The sequence below is a fragment of the Silurus aristotelis genome (genome assembly GCF_946808225.1).
Source record: "Silurus aristotelis genome assembly, chromosome: 20".
Lineage (NCBI taxonomy): Eukaryota > Metazoa > Chordata > Actinopteri > Siluriformes > Siluridae > Silurus > Silurus aristotelis.
In genome coordinates, this window is record NC_139593.1 from 1,429,838 (window position 1) to 1,457,337 (window position 27,500).

General features: G+C 42.4%; 3 protein-coding genes across 9 annotated transcripts in view; 2 read left to right on the forward strand and 1 right to left on the reverse strand.

The window, feature by feature from the left end:
* Window positions 1-5,987, forward strand: part of sh2d3a (SH2 domain containing 3A) — a 20,107-nt gene extending 14,120 nt beyond the window's left edge. For 2 of the 3 annotated variants that reach the window (XM_083521792.1, XM_083521794.1), the window contains 8 exons: window positions 131-423; window positions 674-756; window positions 831-1,093; window positions 1,178-1,552; window positions 2,185-2,472; window positions 3,789-3,900; window positions 3,988-4,173; window positions 4,307-5,987. In XM_083521792.1, coding sequence (XP_083377918.1) covers window positions 131-423; window positions 674-756; window positions 831-1,093; window positions 1,178-1,552; window positions 2,185-2,472; window positions 3,789-3,900; window positions 3,988-4,173; window positions 4,307-4,482 — 1,776 coding nt within the window. In that variant the 3' untranslated portion in view covers window positions 4,483-5,987. The remainder of the gene's footprint in view (window positions 1-130; window positions 424-673; window positions 757-830; window positions 1,094-1,177; window positions 1,553-2,184; window positions 2,473-3,788; window positions 3,901-3,987; window positions 4,174-4,306) is intronic. The other variant, XM_083521793.1, reaches the window with a different exon arrangement.
* A 2,351-nt stretch (window positions 5,988-8,338) lies between these two features.
* Window positions 8,339-20,310, forward strand: trip10b (thyroid hormone receptor interactor 10b). Its single transcript, XM_083521798.1, has 15 exons — window positions 8,339-8,567; window positions 9,886-10,001; window positions 11,381-11,434; window positions 11,527-11,674; window positions 12,252-12,314; window positions 12,839-12,943; window positions 13,117-13,245; window positions 14,047-14,193; window positions 14,321-14,479; window positions 15,556-15,582; window positions 15,727-15,836; window positions 18,908-19,040; window positions 19,198-19,247; window positions 19,442-19,584; window positions 19,674-20,310. The coding sequence occupies exons 1-15, from the start codon at window positions 8,544-8,546 to the stop codon at window positions 19,814-19,816; spliced, it is 1,551 nt and encodes a 516-aa protein (XP_083377924.1). The 5' UTR covers window positions 8,339-8,543; the 3' UTR covers window positions 19,817-20,310.
* Window positions 20,311-21,755: 1,445 nt separating this feature from the next.
* Window positions 21,756-27,500, reverse strand: part of dnm2b (dynamin 2b) — an 18,510-nt gene continuing 12,765 nt past the window's right edge. For 2 of the 5 annotated variants that reach the window (XM_083521789.1, XM_083521788.1), the window contains exons 12-21: window positions 25,394-25,480; window positions 24,291-24,361; window positions 24,127-24,175; window positions 23,901-24,011; window positions 23,629-23,738; window positions 23,343-23,454; window positions 23,094-23,258; window positions 22,520-22,746; window positions 22,166-22,414; window positions 21,756-22,064 (exon numbers count right to left, since the gene is read on the reverse strand). In XM_083521789.1, the coding sequence (XP_083377915.1) occupies window positions 21,995-22,064; window positions 22,166-22,414; window positions 22,520-22,746; window positions 23,094-23,258; window positions 23,343-23,454; window positions 23,629-23,738; window positions 23,901-24,011; window positions 24,127-24,175; window positions 24,291-24,361; window positions 25,394-25,480 (1,251 nt within the window). In that variant the 3' untranslated portion in view covers window positions 21,756-21,994. Of the gene's footprint in view, window positions 22,065-22,165; window positions 22,747-23,093; window positions 23,259-23,342; window positions 23,455-23,628; window positions 23,739-23,900; window positions 24,012-24,126; window positions 24,176-24,290; window positions 24,362-25,393; window positions 25,481-27,500 lie in introns of all 5 variants that reach the window. The other 3 variants (XM_083521791.1, XM_083521790.1, XM_083521787.1) reach the window with 2 other exon arrangements.

Here is a 27,500-nt window from a genome sequence, read left to right on the forward strand (position 1 = left end):
AAAGGTCTCCCAGGTGCTGACCAGCTGTATGGATCAGCACCCAGGGTTTGGTAGACTCTGGTTTATTTAGAGGAGTACATAACAGATATCAGAATTGTATGTGTTTCTCTGTTTGTGTATCTGTGTGTAGGGCTACGCGAGGGAGCTGTTTCAATTTGAGAATGATCAGTTCAACAATATTCCAGCTCTGGTTCGCTTTCACGTCGGTGGGCATCGGGCAATATCGCAGGCTTCTGGAGCTGTCATCAGTCACCCTGTCACGCGCACCCTTCCACTGCGACTCATCAATGAGCGTCAGGCAGGGAGGCCATCAAGCACAAGTTCTGCACCAGCGCCTCGATGGTCAGAAGAGAAGGGCAAGAGGAGGAGTCTAAGCTCCACACATATGGACATGCTTCAGGTCAACAATTACAACCTGCTCAGGTAGGATTTTAAAGGTGGTCTAAAGGGATTGTGTGAGAAAATGATTTTGCATTGCTATGGAAAAAAGTAAGCAACACAAACTGTTTTTTTACAATTGTGTTTCATTTCATTTATTCAGCTAGCTTGAGTTAGCTCGCTAGTTAGTAACCTAACTAGCCTATGTGTTTGAAATGCAACAATGCTTAGTTTGCTTATTGTGTAATAAAGTGTGTGTGTGTGTGTGTGTGTGTGTGTGTGTGTGTGTGTATAGAAGTGGCAGTCAGCCTGCTAATCTAGAGACAGTTGGAAAACCGTCTCTACAGTCAGCGCAATCAGACAGCAATCTTCGTCCAGGTATACACATAACCGTACACACATACACACACACTCGTACACGTTCTGTTTACCCTGATCTCCTTCTGCTCCAGCTGTACCCCAGAGCACTCCAGATCCTCTCTCCCCGGTGTTCCGTACAGGCAGCGACCCGTTACTTAGCCCTAGCTCCACCCACTCACACAATCCCAGCCAATTAACAACAGGAGGTTGCACACTCCGTGGTTCTGATGGACAGCTGCATTCTCGGGCTCCACCCAAACCGTTCAGAGTTTCCGCCCTGTTTCCAGCAAACTCGGCACCCATACCACGGATCTCAGTCAACCCCGCCTCAGTCTATGATGAACTCGTGCCTCAGGTTTGTGTGTGTCATTTTTGATTGTTTAAATCCTTTTAATTCTGTAACAGAAAATTATTTCTCCACTTTGACTTTTGAACTCAGATCCCTCAGGCAATGCTGCCCAAAGGTCCAGCAGCTCGTCTCCGTGCTCAGGAGAAATGGAACAGCCGGGCGCGGATCACCGAGACCAGCTTTGCTTTTCTCGAGGCAGAGAAAGATGAGGAACAAAATGAATCAGTGGTGGAGAAGGATAAAAGGGACAAAGTGACGGAGGTAGCAAAAAACGGAGACGACTGGCGATTCCTCCGCCCTGAGAAAGAAACAACATCTTCCATTCAGCTGGATTCGTTCCGCTCGCTGCTGCTGCCCGACAACAACCGTCCGCTGGAGCAGGGTGTACTACACACACTCAAAGAGCTGTTTGCCTCCACTGACGCCAACACAACCGCTTTGCACATGCTCAGTGTGGACTGCCAGGTGAATCCACACTCCACTTTGTCAAACACGTTTCTCTCTACTATTAAGGTCCATGCTTTTCACTACATTTACAATCATGTATTTTCACAGACGTCTTTATCTACAGTAGTTGAGGTTTAAAAGGTCCAGCAGTGGCGGTTTGGTGGATGCATGCCGAGGGAATACCTATAGGCCTCAGTGTTCTCAAAGTAGAGACGATGTCTGAGGTTATGTTGCACATAACCTGAACCTCTTTTGCAACCTCACAAGTTTGCAGTGCAATTTTTATCAATGCTTTAATCACAGGCTTTGTTGCATAGTGTGTTTTCCATGTGTGCAACATGGTGTGTGTGAGCTCTACACAAAGTGCTTTGCATTTCATGAAGGCCAGCTGAAGGATTTGTGAAAGTCAGGCCAAATCTTGTCTTGACATGATGTTGATCAATATTGCATCATGACGGTTCATATATGATCTTCACACAAGTATTCAGAAACACTGGACACCACCTTTAAGTCCAACATTCTTAGTCCAGCAGCTGTCCAGTGGTGGCCTCTAAAATGGCACACTATCGGAAGAAAATACTTTTCGATATTATTACTTTTTCGATATTCGAATACTAACTAAGAATTCATCTAAATCCTTGCTCCTTTAGGTGGCACGTGTGACCGGTGTAACGGACGAGCAGAAGAGGATGATGGGCGTGAACTCAGGACTGGAGCTCATCACACTGCCACATGGGAGCCAGCTCAGACAGGATCTGCTGGAAAGACATCACCTGTTAGCGCTGGGTGTGGCCATAGATGTGCTGGGCTGCACAGGCTCTGTCATTCAGAGGGCACTGGTCCTTCATAAGGTTATCCAGTTGGCTCAGGCTTTGCGTTCTACTGCTCAAGACCTCTACGCCTTCAGCGCTGTCATGAAGGCTCTTGAGTTCCCGCAGGTCAAAGGGCAAAGCTATACTTTATACATGGTGCACCATGAAAATGTCTATACTGAGTGCAGGAATGTTTGGAATTGCAGAATCAAGTTTTTCCTGACCATTCACACACACACACTCACTCTGAAGTTTGCTAATACTTGTGTTTGCTATTTCTTCACATAATTACAAAGAGTTTGGCGCTACAAATAGGTATCAGACCTATTTGTCCTGCCCCAGGGCCAAATGGTCCACAGACAGATGCTAGCTTGTCTCAGCTTCTCAATTAGAATGCAATCACATTTGTGGTTTTTTACAGACTCCATTATCCAGAGCTTTAAAGTCCCCTGATACCTGTGTACTAGGTCACAAAGTAAAAAGACCACCAGTCTATAAATTCTGTTGGGAAGGAATATGGATAAAAACTAGCAATTTTCTTTGCTAAGTATTTCTGTAAGAGGCAGGATTTTTAATATGAAGAGTGCTACTGTGACTCAACTATTCAAACATCTAGAGGAACTTCATTCCAGAACCTCAGTGTCAATTCAGACACTCTCGATGTATACCATTCTTGTACCCTGTAGTCATTAAAGTTGGCCTGACATGTTCAAAATTTTCTTTTTTACAAACTATTTTTTCAAAAATTGTTGCTTGGGTCAAAGCCCATATCTTCTTCTTCTTCTTTTTCTTCTTCTTCTTCCATATACTGTTCCATAATGTGTCTTAGCTTATAACTGGAATGGGTGGATTTATTAGGCAGCAAGTGAACATTTTGTCCTCAAAGTTGATGTTATAAGCAGGAAAAATAGGCGAGCGTAAGGATTTGAGTGAGTTTGACAAATTGTGATGTCTAGACGTCTGGATCAGAGTCTGGGTCAGAGTCTCCAAAACTCCAGCTCTTGTGGGATGTTCCTGGTCTGCAGTGTTCAAAATCTATCAAAAGTGCTTCAAGGAAGGAACAGTGGTGAACCGGTGACAGGGTCGTGGGGGACGAGGATCATTGATGCACCTGAAGAGCAAAGGCTGGTCCATGTGGTCTGATCCAACAGACGAGATCCTGTAGCTCAAACCGCTGAAGAAGTTCATGCTGTTAATGATCGACGGGTCACGACTGATTTAGCAGCTAAAGGGGAACAACACAATATTATTTAGATGCTCATAATGTTGTGGCTGATCGGTGTATACAGCTGAGCTGTTGGGGGTTAGGGCCTTGCTCAAGGGCCCAGCAGTGACATATCTAAGCAGTTTTGGGATTTTGCAGAAACTTCTGATCCTGCATTCTAACCTCTGAGTTGTATACAGTATATACATGTGTAAGATGTGGTGTTTGTGTTTTGTAGATAATCCGGTTGGAGATGACGTGGCGAGTGTTGAGGAGGAACCACACCGAGAGTGCTGTGATGTTCGAAAAAAACCTGAAACCCTTTATGAAGGCACTCGCTGAGGGTGATGGTGTGTGTGTCTTAAGTTTCTGATCAGCCACATGCAATTGTCATCATGTAACCTTGAGTGTTTGTGTGTTTGTGTGTGTGTGTGTAGAGTCAGTGGTATCTGGTCCTGTGTCCTTGCCTCACATGGTGCCATTGATAAAACTGATGGAAGGAGAGGATGGAGTGGAGAACAGTGAGAGAGGTTGCCAGGTCCTCTACAACATCCTACAGTCCTCACGCCGTACCGCTAATCATGCTAACGACTACCAACAACACGCACACCAATTGCTATCAGGTATACATGCTACAAAACCAATGCTACATGCTACATACCAATCACTGAAAAACTACCAAGAGCACTCCTGATACTACGTGTTGAAATCTGAGCAATGTGATTGGCTGTCTGATCTGTCCATCTTCCTCTGCAGCAGGTTGGGAGCCAATCCCGGAGCTGCTGGAGGTCTTCCACACCGAGTTTGCTCTGCGTTTGTTCTGGGGTCATGCCGGATCTGTGGCAGGCAGAAAGGAACGCTATGACAAATTTGACAAGATCCTCACCGTCCTCTCCAACAAACTGGAGCCTGCTCAGACCTCTGAAGTCTGACCTTCAAATGACCTCACACCATGACTGTGACTGAGGTGACAGGAACCAGGACGTCAGATCCTAACAGATTACACTGATTGGATGAAAGACATGGACAGCTTTTTTTCTGCGGCTGGGAAAAATCTTTCTCTGATTGGATGAAAGCGGTGAAAAGGCTTTCTTTTATTGGATGAAAGCACGGGAAAGGTTTTCTCTGATTGGATTAAAGCGCTGGACAGGTTTTTGTCTAATTGGACAGACATGTTGGAATTTTATATATAATTATATGGAATTTCTGGAACTAAAAGTTTATTTCTGATTGGATGGAATCAAGCCAAAGCTTTTCTCCTGTTGGATGGAATGCGGTTGGGACTTGGTTTCGGTTTGGACTGTGTGTTTGTGGGTTTTTTATGAGGTAAAATCTCTTCATGGCTGGAATTTGTCTGATTGGACAGACTTCAGGATACGCCCACATTAATCCAGATCCTTTAAAACAACGCATACTGGGATGGTAAATTTTCCAAAACATCTCCATGTGACCTGTTTAAATCCAGTCACTCAGCTTTACAGCTTCAGTTTACTATCAGCATCAACTCCGACGCTCTGACGGAAAAGTCACAGAACAAAGTAAAATAGTTTAAATCACCATTATTTTTAGTTCAATACGATTTTTTTCTTTTCATTTACATCGTTTTAAAGCGGGAAGCACAGTTTTCACATCTGTCCATATTAAAGTGGGCGGGGCCTCTGACATTTGGATATAGAAATGGTGTTTGCTGTCAGGAAAAACAAACAAAATACACTATATGGCCAAAGATTTTTGACCAACAGATTGCCATGTGCTTCTTTTTGAACACCCCGTTCACATATTTAGTTTCCATGTGCTGTTATAATGAGCTCCACTCTTCTGGGAAGATGTTCCACTAGGTTTTCTGAAGATGCATTCAGCTACAAGGGTGTTACTATGGTCAGGTAGTGATGTGGGTAAGAAGGTGAGGAGGTCTGGGGTGCGGTCAGTGTTCACATTCATCCCATTAGTTTTGGTGCTCAATAGCAGGAGATCTTCCACGTCTTTCAAACCAGATCTTCATGGGGCTGGCTTTGTGCGCAGCAGCATTGTCATTCTGGAACAGGTTTGAATCTCCTAGATCAATTGAAGATGTCAGATACAATTGTGTGTCTCCAACTTTGTGTTATCAGTTTGGGGAAGAACCACAAGGTGAGGTTTTCCAGTTGTTTGGGGCATATATTTTATGATGTGAGTAAAAAAATGGATAGATGATTAGAAAGATTTTATAAAAGTCCTTCAGACATTTCAGAGTTTCTAAAAGAGACGTATTTGTCCTTTGTATTTGGACATGTTTACATCATCCCCCTGTGTGGGCTTGTTATTGTGTGTGTCCTTCACTATGCCAGTGTCCCTGTTTATGTGAACCTTTTCATACAATCACAAACACTGGAGATGATACGCTTCTTCTGATAATAATTGAGTTCATAAAAAATAAAAAAAATGGCTTAATATATTATACAAGTGTACTGAATTGAATAGAAATGCACAAATCCACCCTTCGGCCTTCTCCACCAGGTGGTACAGAGGGAAGGAGAAACTCGTAGGCGTCTCGATTCGAGAGTGTCGCCCGTTCCCTAAACATGAACTCTTTACTTCTTGTCAATTTTACTTTCAAAAATACACAACAAACCAAAATCCAGTCCTGGAACAGGGTCATTAGCATGTAATCTGCTCTGTGTATATCAGGAATTCTGGGATTATAAAGTATTCAGAAACTTTGAGAAAACATTCCTATGAGCTCAAGTGAGCCATGATAACACTGAGCACAAAACACAGCACGTAATGGAGCTCCTCCTGGGGAGGTGGGAGCTTAGTGGTTAATGCAATGGTCTATGGATCCAAAGGTTGTGAGTTCAAGTTCCAGCCACACCAAGCTGCCACTTCTGGGCCCCTGAGCAAGGCCCTCAACCACATACCTGCTCATTTGTATGAATGAGATAAATATGAGTTGGATAAGGGCTTCTGTCAAATGCTTTACATGTAAATGGATCAGGTTCTTTCACAGAAGTCTTTTCCAATACAAACTTTAAACACTATAACTGTACAGAGAACTGCATCCAGAACTCTCCAGAAAATTCACTGAAATCTCCACTACCTTGATCTGTCACTCTAAATCTACTAGCCAATTGGAGTAGAGCACTGCTAAGATCAGTCTCTTATCAGCGGTACTAGAGAGACCACCACCAAATGCGTTCAATACCAGTATCATCTACATGGATATAATTATTTCTGAGACACTGAATAAAACTTTTTAGAATTGCCAAATACTCATTATATGGTCTAGTGGGAGGTGGTAGCTGAGTGGTTAAGGCTCTTGGTTACTAATTGGAAGATCAAGGTTCAAGCACCAGTATCACCAAGCTGCCACTGTTGGGGCCCTTGAGCAAGGCCCTCAACCCTCTGTGCCCCAGGGGCGCTGTATCATGGCTGACCCTGTGCTCTGACCTCAGCTTCCTAACATCGCTGAAGAAACATGTGCTGTAAAGAACATGTAATGAGTAAAACTCCCCAATAATTAGAGAATCGATCCTCCCTATACAACACCAACATCGAGACTTTTGGATCGTTCTGCAAACCCCAAAGAGACCAAGAATGTTTTTCTGTTCACTTCTGGAAAAGTTGTATGTATTCAATACTTTTAGCACAGACGTAAATTCCAAAGAGTTCCTAAAAACCTCTAAACCAGTGGTCACCAACATTCTCAAAACTAAGCTAATGCAAAGGTACTGAGTGATACGAAGGGCTACTGGTTTAATGCAAACTTCCTGTGTAACAAACTGGCATGATTCATCTTTAATAATAATATTATTAATAGTTAATAATAAGGAATTGTTATTGGATTAATATTATTAATATTCATATATATGAAGAGACATTGATGTGTCAGATCACATGTTAATGTTATTGATTCCTCACAATAATTATTAACAATAATTTATCACATATAATACATACATTTGTTAGTGAAAACATAGTTTAAAATGTTATTCCTAACGTTCCTGAACTTTCCGTCCCGCTGCGGATTTCCAAATAACCTACTCGTTAGGTTCCAAATGAGAACCAGTGAATTATCGGGGGTAAAACTTTTTTTTACATTTTATATTCAACATTGTCATTTTCAAATCTACATCAATGCAAGTGTTATTGATTCATTAAAAACAGCAACACAATTAATTTGTAGACAGAGCTCCATGGTGACTAGTCCTATTTATAGACCATGCCCTGGGGGTGACCAGGTGTCAGCGAGTTCACTGCCTCTGCTCTAAACTTTTATGTTTTTGTAATGCAATGCCAAATTGTACCACAAGGTGTCAGACTTCACCATTTAAAAGGTTGATATTTCATCAGTTTATGATTTAATCAGATATGTAATTAGTTATTGCACCCTTTTCAAGCTCCGACCTAAACACACACACACACACACACACACACACACACACACACACACACACACACACAAGTCCTATTAAAACTGTAAGTCCAACCAAGAAGAAGTACATATACACAGTGATCTCCAGTTGAAGTTGCTCAGACTTGGAAGATGTAAGATCCTTAGTGTAACACTCCAGTCGTGCAGATGATCACACCGTCAACCGTGAGCCTTTAAACGTCTAATAACTGAATATTTGAACTTTAGTGGACTTAAGGAGGAAAAAAACATTTGTGCATGACATTTTGTGTGTTTAAGTAGGAAAACTGTGGTGTGTTTAAGTGAAAGAAGAAATACAGGTAGACAGCCGAGCCGGTTTGTCCAGGATCAGGAAATACAGACACTGGTTTAGGTGTGTGTGTGTGTGTGTGTGTGTGTGTGTGTGTGTGTGTGTGTGTGTGTGTGTGTGTGGAGGTTGGGTTAACAGTTGAGGCTCCTTGTTGTATGAGAGGTTATGAAGTGTTGCCCCGCCTTGTTCACAGGACACAACAGGAGGCATAAAGTCGACCTTTGGAGCTGCACAGTATCAGATCAAAGCTTTAATCCGGATCAAGGCTTCTTCCTGGACGAGAAGTTGAGACTATGGATTGGGGAACGGCACTCTGGGTATGTCTTCTCCCTCCCTACCTGTTACTGTTACTGAAGATAATCCGAAAGTGTGTGTGTGTGTGTGTGTGTGTGTGTGTGTGTGTGTGTGTGTGTGTTGAAGAACCAGTCTTATAAAGGTTTTCGGATAGTGCAGATACCTACTAAGTAATCATGATGCAGTGTAAGCTAAAGAAGTGCATGAGGAACATGAGAGGAACCGTACAGTAGGTAAAAACCTACTCTAATCCTCATTATGATTTCCACAAAATTGCGTCACGAGAAGTTTGATTTGAAACACTTTCATTTTCACGGAGCAGCTTTACATTTTTAGAGACTCTCCCTAAAAACCTTTGGGACGAGCGTTTGGAGGAGGACACGTTCTCCAGAGTTCAATTCTGGACCATTTGTGTGGATTTATGAACTATTCGCTGGAATTCAATCCATTTTACTTCCTTTACAGCACTGATCCTTTTATCTTCACGGTAGAACAATGAATCAGTTCTCCATGAAACTCTACATGACTCACTCACTTCACAACATCTAACTTTGCATCTGAATTCCTTCTGCTCTGATATAAGAATAGAAACACAGTGCATGGGTGTGTGTGTGTGTGTGTGTGTGTGTGTGTGTGTGTGTGTGTGTGTGTGTGTGTGTGTGTTTTACTAGCTTCACTGCTAGGACTGGAGACTCCTTCCTTAGAATGCTGCATTAACATCTCCTGATTTCGAAGTGTTTATTGCGGAGCATGAGCTGTTCACGCATAGGTATAAACCTGCACTCCTGCCAGAGCTGCTGTTATGGAGGATTAATCAACATCTCGTGACTGATTAGGATCCAGAACTGTGTGTAGGGCAGTAGCAGTGCAGTGGACTGTTGGTGCTTCTTCTAAAGGTTCTTCTGGTGTTTCACAAACCTGGAAAACGTGCTGCTTTATTCACAGGAGAGGAGATAGAAAGATCCCAAACAAAGAATGTTGGGAAATGTGTGTGTATGTGTGTGTGTGTGTGTGTGTGTGTGTGTGTGTGTGTGTGTGTGCTTTTCAATGGCATGTCATGAGGAATGAAAACAAACAACAGACTTGTCAGACAAGATCGTGTGCGTGTGTGGGGGGGGCATGTTTTTGCATCTTGATGAGGACTAAATGTCCCCACAAGAATGTGGGACCACCCTGCATACTGCATTCAGATATTCATCTGGATTATTTGTCAATAGAAGGTCCTCACAAGCAATTGTAAGACAATGCAACTGTATGTGTGTGTGTGTGTGTGTGTGTGTGTGTGTGTGTGTGTGTGTGTGTGTGTGTGTGTGTGTGTGGCGTGTTTGGCGTGTTTTTCAGGACCAGCCTGATGCCATTGAGAAGCACACACAGATGGGTCTGGACCTGATTGATCGCTACATGAAGTTTGTGAGGGAGCGAGTGGATATCGAGCAGAACTACACCAAGCAACTCAAGCAAGTGATCTCACCTAAACCGGCATCCTCCGTCTCCAGATTATAAATCGGGAAAAAGGGGCGTGGTTTTACAAAGGATTAGAACAGAATGATCGCTAAAATTCTAATCTAGTTTCTCTAACACGTTTTAATTACAAAATGATGAACAGATCACTCTGTAGAAACCCGTATTCTCTGAGTGGTACAGGAGATCCTTAAAACGCTAGAAATCGCTCTCTGGGACATCATGAGTCATGTACCAGATCTGTTTAAAATGAAGAATCGGTGATGAACAACCTGTTACTATTGGAAACAAACCCAGATTAGACAGTGCAGATGCTGTTTGCCAGGTAACTCACATACTTGCCAGCTGTGTGGAGACACAATGACTGTTAGAAAGTGGAGAAATGTATAAAGGTTTATGAGAAATATAAAGAAATATAGAGGTTTATGAGTTTCCTAGTTAATAAGGAAAACCACCTGTTTTTATTGTCATGCAGGATGAAACGTGAAATGTGTTTGCTTTAACACGTTAAAAGTCATTAAGACTCACATTGTATATCGAACATTAAATAAAGGAACTCTAGTGTACTCCGACTTCCCAGTTAACATTCTTTGTAGAACTTCATGACCTCGAATCGAATCATTTCTTCACTTGTACTGTAGCTGTGAAAAGTGTGAACCCCGAGACTTTATGGTGTTTGAGAGACACGTGTATGTTCCTTTTGTTTCTATGCATCAAACTCTGTCATGTAACGGTCTGAAGATCATCTGTAAAACAATCTGAAGCGTACATTTGGCTCATGACACCTTGGGAATTAAAACGTCATACAAACACTACTTTTCCATCCATAACTTTGTGTCTCTTCCTGATGTTCTGTCCTCCCGTCTCGTTTTCTTTTTGGTTTGAAGTCGTCACGTTACTCGCATCATTAGGTTCGGCTCTCCGATTGGTTCTTTGTTTGACGGTCATTGTAGGAGAAATCACATTGCAGAAAAGAGTTTGAAAACTTCTGGTAGGATTTCATCAGAGGAAAATAAGATTGTGTTAATCAGCTGTTAGTGAACAAACCAGCGATCACCAGAATACAGATTTCAACCTCGGAATGAAGGAATCTTTTAGGATTCTTAAAATCTCCAGTGTAGAATCAGTACTAAGTGGATAACACATGGATTAGCATTCTTCAGGGCGAGTAAGTTCCTTCAAAGCAGATCACGATTCAGAATCCCATTCTTCTCTTGAGGACAACATGGCCACCTTAGTGATGATTTGTAAAATAACCCAGTGACCATGGACATTTAACAGATCCATCAGGAACATGAACCTTACAAAAAAGTCCTACTCCTTACAGAAAATCTAATAATCGCAAATCTGTGTGTGTGTGTGTGTGTGTGTTAAGGGGTCTTTATAAGAAATATTCCAGACGAGGCAGTAAAGAAGACCAGGAGATGAAGTGAGTGTGTTCACTTTAAATGAATGAATTTGTTCCTCAATAATTCACCTCTGAACCAACCAGGTGCTGTGTTCTTGGTCATGTGCCCCCAGGTTCTCCAATCAGCAGGCGTTTCAGGAACTGCTGACCGAGCTGAATGAGTGCGCCACGCACCGGGAAAACGTGGCCGAGAACATGAACCTCAACATCTGTGTGGAGCTCAGCAAGTACATGCAGGACCTCAAACAGGAGAGGAAGAGTGTGAGGAACATGGAGGGGATTTGGGGAGCGGTGGTGATGGATGGAAAGAGAGGGAAGAAAAGAAAATAACGAGAACGAGAGGGAAAGAAGAAGGGATGGAGTTACAGAGAAAAAGCGAAAGAGAAAATGATGACAGAGAAAAAGAATGGAAAGAGAAAGAGAAAGAAAGAAAAAATTAAAGAAAGAAAGAACGAAAGAAAGAAAAATTGTGAGGTTGGAAGAAAGAAAAAGAAAAAATGAGGGAAAAAAAACCAAGGACAAATGGAAAAGAGAGAGGGATATGGAGTAATGGAGACAGGTGAAGAGAGACAGATGTAGAGAAAGAAAGAAAGAAAGAAAGAAAGAAAGAAAGAAAGAAAGAAAGAAAGAAAGAAAGAAAGAAAGAACCTGGAAAAGGAAGACTGTGAGGGAGCGAGCAAAAACTGAGCTAAAGAATGAAAGAGAAAAACAAGAAAAAAAAGGGAGAGATAACACAGAGACAGTTGTTTGTGTACCTACTGTTTGTGTGTGTTAGACAGTAAACTGTTGCTATAGAAACATGCATGATTGACAGGTGAATGTTTCCTCTCTGTATCAGTATCTGAATGATGTGAAGAAAATCCACCAGAACCTGGAGACCTGCCACAAACAGCTCGAGAGCGTAAGTGTGTGTGTGTGTGTGTGTGTGTGTGTGTGTGTGTGTGTGTGGGTGTGGGTGTTGCAAAGAAGAACACATCCTCTCTGGGGCAAAGCTCATTTAAATATACTGAGGCAAACTGGAAAACTGTTCTGTGTTCAGACGAATCAAAATTTAAATTTCTTTTTGGAAACCATGGACACCATGTCCTCTGGACTAAAGAGGAGTGGGACCATCTAGCTTGTTATCAGCTTTCAGTTCAAAAAGCCACATCTCTGGTGATATGGTGGTGCATTAGTGCCTGTGGAATGAGCACAGAATCAGACACATATGGAACAACATTCTTCTCACAAAACTTTAGCAACTGCTCTCCTCATTTCCTAAGTGTGTACGGACAACAGATGCTACACAGAGGGAAACATGGCCATGCAACAACTTTTTTGGAATTGGGGTTGTATCTCTTTATAGGTGTCTGTATGTGTGTATTTATTTATAGGTGTGTGTGTGTGTGTGTGTGTGTGTGTGTGTGTGTGTGTGTGTGTGTGTAGAGTAAGAAGCGCTTTGAAAAGGAGTGGAAAGAAGCGGAGAAAGTCAATCAGCTAGCAGAAAAGACAGAACAAGACCCCACCTCCACCAAAGCAGATGTAGATAAGGTATACACCCATACACACACACACACACACACACACACACACACACACACACACACACACACACACACTTGACTATACATTGGTCAAGAGATTTTACCATTTATTAATATGTGTGTGTGTGTGTGTGTGTGTGTGTGTGTGTGTGTGTGTGTGTGTGTGTGTGTGTGTGTCAGGTCCGGATCAATGCTCGTCAGCGTCTGGATGCCTCTGATGAGTATAAGAATGAATACGCTGTGCAACTGCAGAAATACAACAAGGAGCAGAACCGAGTTTATCACACAGAGATTCCTACAATACTCAATGTGAGTACACACACACACACACACACACACACACACACACACACACACACACACTCACACACACACACACTCACATACACACTCACATACACACTCACATACACACTCTGTGGTTATTTCTCAGATTCATGACAACCCAAAACTCTAGGGTGACTTTATTGCCTGCAAGTAGATATTTTGACTACTAGTTGCCATAGTAACCATTATTAGTGGGTGGAGTATCTATCGTTCCATTTTGTTGAAAAGAAAATCAAGAGACGAACCTTGTGTGCTCCAACATCTTTACTCCATACGGCAGATGCTGCAGCAAGTTGCATATATATATATATATTTTTTTTAATGAAACTAAATAATTTGCAATTTTGTTGCAGTGTTAGCCACGCCCACTTTTACGAGCCGTTACTTGTGCGATTCTTTTCAAACTCACAAATTTAATTCAAATCAAAGTACAAAAACTTTGCATATGGTTATGTTTGTATGCTGCCTTAAGGGGACGATATTTTGTGCACTTTTCTGGTGACAAACTTCAGGATCCTCAGATGCACACACTCGGTACAGAATCTCATCTTTAAAGGTTCTGAAAGTGTGACGGAGGACAGAAGGAGGTAAAAACCTGGTTGTTCTGTGATGTCGGTCAGATTTCCTCGTCCTGTTACAGTAGGCGGGTTTTGGTGATGAATACGGATGCTACGATGCAGTGTTACGTATCGCTTTTTAGTGCTGGAAAAAGCAAGGACACAAAAACAAACAAGGACACACCCTTAGAGTTCTGACTCCGCCCACTTTTTCTTTGTCCTTTAGAAGATGCAGCAGATGGAGGAGACGAGAATCGTAACGCTGGCACAAAGTTACAGCTTGTTGGCTGACATGGAGAAAAAAATTCTGCCTTCGATCAGCCAGTGTCTGGAGAAGATCAGCACACACAGCAGCAACACGTTGGAGAAACAGGTACACACACACACACACACACACACACACACACACACACACACACACACACAATAAAATACAAACAGATATACAAATAAAACAGAACCACGACAACCTATATCTATGTGCATGTGTGTGTTTTCAGGACTCACAAATGGTCATAGAGCAGTATAAATCAGGTCTTGCGCCCCCTGCTGATGTGGAGTTCGAAGATTACAGTCAAGGACTCAAACCTGCAGTTGTGGAGACACACCCACACCACACGCCAAAAGTCCGCATCAAACAGCTGTTTAAAAAGAACAAGGTATATTGATATGCACACACACACACACACACACACACACACACACACACACACACAAAGAGTAATTAAACAAGCCTCTAAAATATACCTATAGCAGCATCATCACTTTCTGTTGGTCAGATTGAACTTCAACATAAACACTGCACAATTCTTTACATATAAATGACTTTTAGCTTCTATAACATGAGCATAATTACTGTAACTAAAGTTCTACGACTTGATCTTGGTGTCTGAAATTTAAGTAGTAATACTGTACACATAGGTATTAATAAATGACCTGAATATTTAATTCGAATTATTGCATCGCTCATCAGGGATAAACAATTATAACCAACTGCTTTATATGCAATTAAATTAAATTAAGGTTGTACTTATGAGTGATAATGCGGATAATGCGGATAAGCAAAAAATCCCATACACTAACGATTAGATTACAATCGACCTAATGGAATTTGTCTTACTAATGGTGAATTTATCAATATTAAGTTTGTATGAACACCAAAAGCAATATACATGCATTAAATTAAAATCCAGAATCTGTGGCCATGATAACGGTGTACGATCTACTCCATTGGCCATTTTATTAACTCCAAGGTGAAGCTAATAAAATGTGAAATTATTGTAGTATTATAATTGGACAATGAAACAAGATGCATCGGTTTGATTTACTTACTAAATGCATTCATTCTACATGTAACTTTTCGAGGACCTGCACATGCACCTATTGAGGGATCACCAGATCATTAGGGAGTCCACATAAACCAAACAGACGTCCAATCCGTGTGGGACAGACAAAATTGTACAATTTATATAGAAAATTTGTTAAGGATTTTAGGGGCAGAAATTTTTTCCATGGGTTGGAGTGGAAGATCTCCTTCTGTAGAGCACCAACTCTATTAAACATCAGTGAATGTGAACGCTGGCAGGTGGAAACCCTGCACTGCATTATGTTGGATTTTAAATCTCTAAACATTATAATATTTGTATTTGATATTATATTAGATCTAATATGAAAATGGTTGTGATGTTGAAATGTGTGTAAACTCAGTGATTATGATGCTCTGTTTCCTTTACAGCAAGGGGGCGCTGTCGACCGAAACACGGTAATAATCCTGCTACTGATGATAATACAGGGGGTAATATAGGGAGTGTAAGAATAAACGCTATACACGTGTGTGTGTGTGTGTGTGTGTGTGTGTGTGTGTGTGTGTGTGTGTGTGTGTGTGTGTGTGTGTGTGTGTGTGTAGCCCCATCAATTAGAGGATTTCACCCACTTGCCCTTAGACCAGAGAAAAAAACGTCTTCAGGAGAAAATTGATGAAGTCAGTAAGGAGCTGCAGAAAGAGACAGACCAGAGGTAGAATTTTACACACACACACACACACACACACACACACACACACACACACACACACACACACACACAATGTGAGCATCAGTGATGATGATGTGTACAGCGAGGCTCTGAAAAAGATGATCAAGATAAAGATTATGGTATTGATAATAGTGATGATGATGATGAAGATGATGATGAAGATGATGATGTGTACAGCGAGACTCTAAATAAGATGAAGATAAAGATCATGATGTTGATAATGGTGATGATGATGATGATGATGATGTGTACAGCGAGGCTCTAAATAAGATGAAGATAAAGATCATGATGTTGATAATGGTGATGATGATGATGATGATGATGATGATGATGTGTACAGCGAGGCTCTAAATAAGATGATGAAGATTAAGATCATGATGTTGATAATGGTGATGATGATGATGATGATGATGATGTGTACAGCGAGGCTCTAAATAAGATGATGAAGATAAAGATCATGATGTTGATAATGGTGATGATGATGATGATGATGTGTACAGCGAGGCTCTAAATAAGATGATGAAGATAAAGATCATGATGTTGATAATGGTGATGATGATGATGATGATGATGATGATGTGTACAGCGAGGCTCTAAATAAGATGATGAAGATAAAGATCATGATGTTGATAATGGTGATGATGATGATGATGATGATGTGTACAGCGAGGCTCTAAATGAGATGATGAAGATAAAGATCATGATGTTGATAATGGTGATGATGATGATGATGATGATGTGTACAGCGAGGCTCTAAATGAGATGATGAAGATAAAGATCATGATGTTGATAATGGTGATGATGATGATGATGATGATGTGTACAGCGAGGCTCTAAATAAGATGAAGATAAAGATCATGATGTTGATAATGGTGATGATGATGATGATGATGATGTGTACAGCGAGGCTCTAAATAAGATGAAGATAAAGATCATGATGTTGATAATGGTGATGATGATGATGATGATGATGTGTACAGCGAGGCTCTAAATGAGATGATGAAGATTAAGATCATGATGTTGATAATGGTGATGATGATGATGATGATGTGTACAGCGAGGCTCTAAATGAGATGATGAAGATAAAGATCATGATGTTGATAATGGTGATGATGATGATGATGATGTGTACAGCGAGGCTCTAAATGAGATGATGAAGATTAAGATCATGATGTTGATAATGATGATGATGATGATGATGATGATGTGTACAGCGAGGCTCTAAATGAGATGATGAAGATAAAGATCATGATGTTGATAATGGTGATGATGATGATGATGATGATGTGTACAGCGAGGCTCTAAATAAGATGAAGATAAAGATCATGATGTTGATAATGGTGATGATGATGATGATGATGATGTGTACAGCGAGGCTCTAAATAAGATGAAGATAAAGATCATGATGTTGATAATGGTGATGATGATGATGATGATGATGTGTACAGCGAGGCTCTAAATGAGATGATGAAGATTAAGATCATGATGTTGATAATGGTGATGATGATGATGATGATGATGTGTACAGCGAGGCTCTAAATAAGATGAAGATAAAGATCATGATGTTGATAATGGTGATGATGATGATGATGATGATGTGTACAGCGAGGCTCTAAATAAGATGAAGATAAAGATCATGATGTTGATAATGGTGATGATGATGATGATGATGATGTGTACAGCGAGGCTCTAAATAAGATGAAGATAAAGATCATGATGTTGATAATGGTGATGATGATGATGATGATGATGTGTACAGCGAGGCTCTAAATAAGATGAAGATAAAGATCATGATGTTGATAATGGTGATGATGATGATGATGATGATGTGTACAGCGAGGCTCTAAATAAGATGAAGATAAAGATCATGATGTTGATAATGGTGATGATGATGATGATGATGTGTACAGCGAGGCTCTAAATAAGATGAAGATAAAGATCATGATGTTGATAATGGTGATGATGATGATGATGATGATGTGTACAGCGAGGCTCTAAATAAGATGAAGATAAAGATCATGATGTTGATAATGGTGATGATGATGATGATGATGTGTACAGCGAGGCTCTAAATAAGATGAAGATAAAGATCATGATGTTGATAATGGTGATGATGATGATGATGATGATGTGTACAGCGAGGCTCTAAATAAGATGAAGATAAAGATCATGATGTTGATAATGGTGATGATGATGATGATGATGATGTGTACAGCGAGGCTCTAAATAAGATGAAGATAAAGATCATGATGTTGATAATGGTGATGATGATGATGATGATGATGTGTACAGCGAGGCTCTAAATAAGATGAAGATAAAGATCATGATGTTGATAATGGTGATGATGATGATGATGATGATGTGTACAGCGAGGCTCTAAATAAGATGAAGATAAAGATCATGATGTTGATAATGGTGATGATGATGATGATGATGTGTACAGCGAGGCTCTAAATAAGATGAAGATAAAGATCATGATGTTGATAATGGTGATGATGATGATGATGATGATGTGTACAGCGAGGCTCTAAATAAGATGAAGATAAAGATCATGATGTTGATAATGGTGATGATGATGATGATGATGATGTGTACAGCGAGGCTCTAAATAAGATGAAGATAAAGATCATGATGTTGATAATGGTGATGATGATGATGATGATGATGTGTACAGCGAGGCTCTAAATAAGATGAAGATAAAGATCATGATGTTGATAATGGTGATGATGATGATGATGATGTGTACAGCGAGGCTCTAAATAAGATGAAGATAAAGATCATGATGTTGATAATGGTGATGATGATGATGATGATGATGTGTACAGCGAGGCTCTAAATAAGATGAAGATAAAGATCATGATGTTGATAATGGTGATGATGATGATGATGATGATGTGTACAGCGAGGCTCTAAATAAGATGAAGATAAAGATCATGATGTTGATAATGGTGATGATGATGATGATGATGATGTGTACAGCGAGGCTCTAAATAAGATGAAGATAAAGATCATGATGTTGATAATGGTGATGATGATGATGATGATGTGTACAGCGAGGCTCTAAATAAGATGAGGCGTGTGTATGAGCAGAACAATCAGCTTGGAGATCCGGCCAGCCTGGAACCTCAGATCAACGAAACCACACAGAACATCCACCGGCTGAGGGGGGATCTGTCCAGATACCAGGTAGAAACACACACACACACACACACACACACACACACACACACACACACACACACACACACACACACACAGCTGTATTTCATTCTGAAGTGTAGAATATAATGGTGTCCAGCAGGGGGCGACGGTTTATTTGAACAGCAACACTGTTTTTGTGCAGGCTTGGCTTTGTGAGGCTGGAGGTGTCTCTACAAACAACAACCAGAACAGGTGTGTGTGTGTGTGTGTGTGTGTGTGTGTGTGTGTGTGTGTGTATTAAAAAGAATACGAGTGCAATAATCCGTCTCCTTTATGAATTGTATGATCAGCAAAACTTCTCCTTGTCTCTGTGTCTCACATGGTTTGTGTGTGTGTGTGTGTGTGTGTGTGTGTGTGTGTGTGTGTGTGTGTGTGTGTGTGTGTAGCCCATATTTCGTCTCTACAAGTCCGCAGTTGCTGCATCCCCCTGAACAGGTGGAAAGTCAGTTCCAGTTCCCCAGCAGCTATGATGAAGACTTTGATGAAGATGTGGCGATTGAGCACTGTCTCGCTCTCTACGACTTTAACGGTAAAACGATATCGACGATTTAATCACCAAATAAACTGGAGTTCTGCATCTCCTTTATCATCTTCTGTGTCTCGTCTCACTGAACACAGGTGTGAAGTCAGGGGAAGTGAGCATGAAGGCCGGGGAGCATCTCAGCTTGTTGGAGGAGGACATGGGGGACGGATGGGTGCGTGTCAAGAAGGCAAACGGAAATATAGGATACGTCCCTGCGACCTACATCCAGATCAAATGATCCGACACACACACACACACACACACACACACGTTCTCCCTCACACTGATACACACACACACACACACACATCAGGTGGTATCATAAAGTTTACAAGAAAATACTTTATTTATCTACATTTTCACACGATCATCTTGAAAATGGTCCTCTTACACAATAATACAGCGCCTCCTAGTGTTCTTCTGGAGCGTGTCCCAGCATCTTCAGCGATTTGCGCCAGATCTCCATGACGGAATCGCAGACGTGGGAACACACGTGGGTCAGAACAGCACCAGTTATACCGTTAGTCTTCAACCTTTTTGATACCACCTCGTACATGTCGCTAGAGCTACCAGTTTAGCTTTAAATTGCTAAGTGGACTGTAGTCTGTTCAAACGGAATATACTATAAGATGAAATATTTTTAATAATTAATAAAAAAATAAATACCTAAATAATGATCATTCACGCTGTAACCAATGTGAAGCTAGAAAATAAAAAACAATCTTCAAGAAAGACGTTAATGAGCTTTATTTATTTATTTATTTATTTATTTTCCCTTTGTCTCGTTTTTTTCTTCTTTTCATTGCATTTATCTGCATTACTGAGCAACATCGACATAAAGCAGGCACTTGGATAACGTCAGGACAAGGCACCGATGGTCAAAATACAAAATATTCAATTAAAAAAAAAGCGAATAATATATATATAAACGATTTGTAAAATAATGAGGCTGAAGAGAAAAAAATGCATTGACAAGAAAATAGCAAAAGAAATTCAATCAGATATAAACGACTGAACCTTGTGTAATAAAGTGGCGGCAAAAAAGTTCTAATTAAAGTTCTAAACTATTTCAAGCCTCCAAACACCATCGCTGTTCCAAAATTCCACATTTAGCAAAGAAAAAAAAAAAAAGCATGGCGATTAAATGCACCGACGGAACAACATCGCAAAAAAAAACCACCAATCTGACTACACCGTACGACCAAAAGTTTGTGGACACCTGAGCATAAGATTCTGTACTTTGTTCCCAATTTACTGTTAAAATAAGCTCCACTCTTCTGGGTAGATGTTCCACGAGATGTTTGTGGAGACTTTAGTAAAGTCAGGTAGGTGAGAAGGTGAGGAGGCCTGGGATGAGCGAGGTTCTCCTCGTTCAAGTGAAGGCAGAATTTCATGCTTCTGAAGACGTTTTATATAATTGAATGTTGGTGAAGAAGAAGTGCATGGGTGAAAAAGTCAGGTGTCCCAATACTTTTGGCCAGAGTGTATGTAATTAGCACTAGGCCGCGAGTTTACCTGCACGTTTGGCTCTTGTTGTGATAAACCTAGCTATTTTGGCGATTTTAGCGCAATTCGAAAATGTTTTAAGCTCTTTGAAGTTATTCACACGTGTAGCCCCGCCCCCTTTCCCCCCTCTCACTGGCCCCGCCCATCATATTTAAAGCTGCATTCGATCAGCTGAAGACTCGCTAAAGACTCCGCTAAAGACTCCGCTAAAGACTGCGGTTTCAGAGCCGTAACGTCTGTAACGAAACGAGTCAGTTTTCGTCTCTGAGGCTTTTTCTGGCTTTATTTATTTATTGATTTATTATTTTTTTGCGAGTTCAAAGTGTAAAAGCGTACGGAAATCTGTACAAAAGGAGTGTCTGAGTCTTGCACGTAAGGCACTGTTCATGAACTCTTCCAGTTTAGGTCCCTAATTAGCGTTAGCAAAGTTAGAGATTAGCATGGTATTAGATTAGCGAACAGCTAACTACAGGTTATTAGCTCTTTAAACCATAATAGATGAAAACTAGCACCAGGCTAACGTTAGAAAAACACGTAAACATGTTGATGTAAAGTGACATTTCACCCAGAAGCGCCGAACACTGAGATGATTATAGTCTGGAATTCTTCTTTTCCTCTCAGCGGTATCTGTAAATACGATTATTAACTCAGTATGTGAACATATTAGTCAATTCTCTATGTAGAATTCCTGAAACAGAATTAGCGGCACGTAGCTAGCATGCAGGTGTGTGTGTGTGTGTGTGTGTGTGTGTGTGTGTGTTATTCCTTGTGAATAGATCGTATATAATAATGATAGAATGAGAACGTGTGCTGTAATAACGCCGGACTCCAGAAACATCCGCCAATTATTTCGTTAAATTTAGTTTTTTAGCATTGGAGTAACACGTGAGCACACGAACACGTGGCAGGTTTAGTCGAGCAGAGACGACTCAGACGGGCGGATGATGGTGGGTCTGTTTGGAGCAGCTGGAGGTCTTCTGCTAGAAAGAAACAGTATTAAATATTTCCATTAGAGCTGCAGTAGTGTATACTATAGTGAGAGAGAGAGAGAGAGAGAGAGTGAGAGAGAGAGTGTGTGTACCTGGGGATTCCAGGTGGTATAGAAGGAGGCACTCGGGCAGGTCGAGAGGGGATCTGTGGTGGAGGGGCGGTGCTTGGTTCCAAAACTCCTCCATAAGCATTCACAGGTGGTGGACCTGGACGAGATGGAATCGGTGGGACCAGTGGTGGAGGGACGGAGCCTGGGGGAGGACCAGGGGTGGGGCCTCTCACTGCAGGAGGACGGCCGGGTGGAGGGGCGGAGCTTGGAGGCTTCAAGTGAGGATGAGGACTGAGAGAGAACGAGAGAGGAGCATGGGTATGGATGTAGATGTAGATAGATAGATGGACGTGTGTTTGTGTGTGTGTGTGTGTGTGTGTGTGTGTGTGTGTGTACCTGGGATCTGTACTGATCCATGTGTCATCCACAGGTGGGGGCAGAGGGGTGGAGATGGTGGTGGTGCTGATGTCGCTGATGATGCCGAGGGCCTCTTTGAGGGCGTGGTACATCCTCAACACCTCTTCTCTGTGCTGAGCCTGATCTACTCCCTCCTCCATCAGCACACTCTGATCTGCACTCGAGTACAGGAACGCCAGCAGCTCAGAGTGGATGAACTCCTTGGCCTGGTGGAGGGGTGGTGGTGGAGGGGGGAAAGGGGGAGACACCACGTTTACACCGTTATACACCACTCAGGAACTACATCAGAACCTTATAACCAGCCGTGGGTAAAGAACACAAACCATGTCGTTAAAGCAGATCCAGTACAAATGTTTCTGTGCCTTTATCATCTTGTGTTCTCAGGGTTCTATTTTTCCATGGTCTTCTGACTTGATTTCATGTTCTCAAAGTTCTGTTTTTTTCAATGTTTTCCTGATCATATGTTTTGCTCTCAAGCTCCTGCGTTTATACGTCACTATTTCCATACTCTTTAGATGGAGTAATAAAGACTGTGAGTGTGTGTGAAACTCACGCTGTTGATCATGAGGTGCATGATGGTTTTGGGCATGAGATCCCGGATGCTCTTGTTGACGATGCCAATGTATGAATCCACCAAGTTCCGGATCGTCTCCACCTGCCTCTCCAACTGAGGGTCCATGGAGAAGGTGTCTGCTGGAGCTCCCTCACCATTCTCCACCTGGAGTCATAGATACGATCTTGAGAGAACTGTCTATCGACAACACACACACACACACACACACACACACACACACACAAGTACCTGGTCTTTCTCAGGATACACTCCTGCTCGCAAGAATGAGGCCTTCCAGCTGTCCACATCCTCCTGAGCGTCACATGCCAGCTCGATCTGACGCAGGTCTTTATACACGTTCCTGTGCGAGCGCACACGCACACACACACACACACACACACACACACACACACAGGTTTCTTCAGGTTAAAGGCAATTGCAAAAACGTAATCACATATATACCTCTGCTTTCTGTTAGCTACCCACCCCCACCACACACACACACACACACACACACACACACACACACACACACCTCTGCTCAATGTTAAAAATAGCAAAGGTATGTTTGGTAGACATAAATCCCTTCTCCACATCTCTGATCTTCAGGTTATCCAAAGGAAGCATGTACTTCTTTTCTTTCTCCTGCAACACACAAACAAACACACACACACACACACACACACACACACACACACACACACACACAAAATGAAATGTATTGGCATTTTAAAAGTGACATAATACTGTCTCTCTCTCTCTCACACACACACACACACACACACACACACACACACACACACACACCTCCTCGTCCTTGTACCAGGACAGTGACTCTGTGGTCAGGACGAACCAGTAGTCCCTGGACCCGCCCTTCATAATGCTGATGTTGATGGTGAGCCAACCCTTCCTGACCACCTGCAGCAAGGGGCGGAGTTATGTTAATGAGCAGAAAGTCCACGCCCTATCACACAGCCAAGAAATAAATACGCTAATTAGAAGAACTAATGCATTGTGTGGAGCACAGCAGCACCTGGTTGGGAACGGCTCTCTTCTTAGTCACAGCAGAACTCTGCTGGGCGCTAAGCAACAAAGGGGAATGACATCATCATCATCATCATCACCACCACCACCATACTCCACCATCAGAACCAGTGTGAACAACACTGATAGTTTTAGGGTCAAAAGTTCACTCACTTCGCAAAACCAATGAAGTCCTCGTGATTGGTGTTGATGTAGGAGAGCTCGATGTCAATCAGCAGCATCACCTACCCCACACACACACACACACACACACACACACACACACACACACTCATCACTACCTGATTTTACCACTATTATAGCTAGATGAAATCTCACACGTGAAGCTCATTTAAAAGTGGTTTTATTTATTAAGTACATTCACACAAATCCTCTAATGTTGGAACCATCAGCAAAAATCCGTATGGATAGTTTTTCCGGTTTCTTGTCCGCTGTCATTATGAGAGCGGCCTCTAGAGGCGAATCACTGAAGCCACGTGCTGTTTGTTTTTATACGTCAAACTGCATGGTGAGCACGTATATTTATTATTTATTAATTAATTATAACAACTATAAGTCTTAATTTATTCATATTTATTTTCCAGATTCAATACTGTTTTTTCATTTTTGGTACTATTTCACATCAAGGGCCCAGCAGTGGCAGCTTCGCATCCTTCTGCTCAGAATATCCAATATGTTTTGGAGTGTGAACCCCCTGAGCTACCACTTTCCCAATGAGCCTCGTGAAATCCAAAGCTCAAATATGAAAAAGATATTTAGTTAATGAGTAAATTGGTCACTAAGAAAGTAGGACATTTCCACTACAAGGTTCAGACACTTAAACTGCTTCCAGAAATCTCTTCAGAATCCAGTGAAGTGCATCCAAAAAACTGTTTATCTAAATCTCACAAACCATTGAGAGTAGAGCTGTGTTTATCTCAGCTTTTGCAGGAAGCTGAAGAACTTTCCAGATTGGAGAACATTCTTCACCACTCATTGAGTTCATTGCTTTAAGTTTTAGAGTTTTGATTTATTTATGTATATTATTATTATCAAATCTTTTGCTGATGTTCAGAATCAGAGGCTACAGTATATCCTACATGCTGATTTCACAACGGCTATTTTGAGGGAACCTTCTCGGATGGATTGGGAAATTTAGGGTAACCGGGTTCAGCTAAATCCCTTACTCAGCAGTTTAATGATTATGGCACATTTCGGTTGGCTGCACTTTGACTGCTCTGTCGTGGTAAATGACCTTTGTCTAGACGATCACACACCTGGTCTTTAGTCTTGCTGTCCCTCTCTCGAATGAAGGTGGTGACGATCCGCTCGGTCTCCTCCCTCAGCCGAGGATAAGAACTCAGCTAATAAACACACCAGTGCATCAACACATACATCCACATCAATCTGATATTATCAATCTTCAGTTAGCCCAGGGCTAGCGCAGCATCGGAACAAAATCACACAGGAGCGTTAGCAGAAATGAGCAGTGAATGTTGTTATATTGTTTTTTAAAAAGCCACAGCGACGATTAGAGCAGAGGATGAAACTGTGCAGCTCCAGAACCTGGATTTATTAGAGATCTGGTGTTAATGAAGCGAGGTCCATGTGCAGCTCTAGAAGTGTGAGTCAGGAAAAAGAAGGAAGGAAATCCTGCTTCATGTCAAAGTCGGATTTTAATTTGTTTTACTTAGTGAAGGCTGGGAAAAGGGATTGTGGGTAAAGTTACTGAGTATAATCTGAAAAGATGATCATTAACAGCACGAGTGCTGGATTGGGCGAAGATGAAATCATCTGATTGGATTCTCCAAAGGCAGGAAGTGAGATTTAGGGGTTTTAGGGCGAGGCATCACTGTGAGTACGACTGCATGGAAGGTGTGAACACAAGCGGGAAACATTTTTCATCTTTACAGCTTACAAACAGTAATATTTACACATTTATAGCCAAATGTTTGGCTATAAACCCAACCCCTGCCCAACCACAACATCCGTCTACCCCATCCACAACATCCGTCTACCTCATCCACCTGCCCAACCACAACATCCGTCTACCCCATCCACCTGCCCAACCACAACATCCGTCTACCCCATCCACCTGCCCAACCACAACATCCGTCTACCCCATCCACCTGCCCAACCACAACATCCGTCTACCCCATCCACCTGCCCAACCACAACATCCGTCTACCCCATCCACCTGCCCAACCACAACATCCGTCTACCCCATCCACCTGCCCAACCACAACATCCGTCTACCCCATCCACCTGCCCAACCACAACATCCGTCTACCCCATCCACCTGCCCAACCACAACATCCGTCTACCCCATCCACCTGCCCAACCACAACATCCGTCTACCCCATCCACCTGCCCAACCACAACATCCGTCTACCCCATCCACCTGCCCAACCACAACATCCGTCTACCTCATCCACCTGCCCAACCCCAACATCCGTCTACCTCATCCACCTGCCCAACCCCAACATCCGTCTACCTCATCCACCTGCCCAACCCCAACATCCGTCTACCTCATCCACCTGCCCAACCCCAACATCCGTCTACCTCATCCACCTGCCCAACCCCAACATCCGTCTACCTCATCCACCTGCCCAACCCCAACATCCGTCTACCTCATCCACCTGCTCAACCCCAACATCCGTCTACCTCATCCACCTGCTCAACCCCAACATCCGTCTACCCCATCCACCTGCCCAACCACAACATCCGTCTACCCCATCCACCTGCCCAACCACAACATCCGTCTACCCCATCCACCTGCCCAACCACAACATCCGTCTACCTCATCCACCTGCCCAACCCCAACATCCGTCTACCTCATCCACCTGCCCAACCCCAACATCCGTCTACCTCATCCACCTGCCCAACCCCAACATCCGTCTACCTCATCCACCTGCCCAACCCCAACATCCGTCTACCTCATCCACCTGCCCAACCCCAACATCCGTCTACCTCATCCACCTGCCCAACCCCAACATCCGTCTACCTCATCCACCTGCCCAACCCCAACATCCGTCTACCTCATCCACCTGCTCAACCCCAACATCCGTCTACCTCATCCACCTGCTCAACCCCAACATCCGTCTACCCCATCCACCTGCCCAACCCCAACATCCGTATACCTCATCCATCTGCCCAACCCCAACATCCGTATACCTCATCCATCTGCCCAACCCCAACATCTGTCTACCCCATCCACCTGCCCAACCACAACATCCGTCTACCTCATCCACCTGCCCAACCCCAACATCCGTCTACCTAATCCACCTGCCCAACCCCAACATCCGTCTACCTCATCCACCTGCCCAACCCCAACATATGTCTACCTCATCCACCTGCCCAACCCCAACATCCGTCTACCTCATC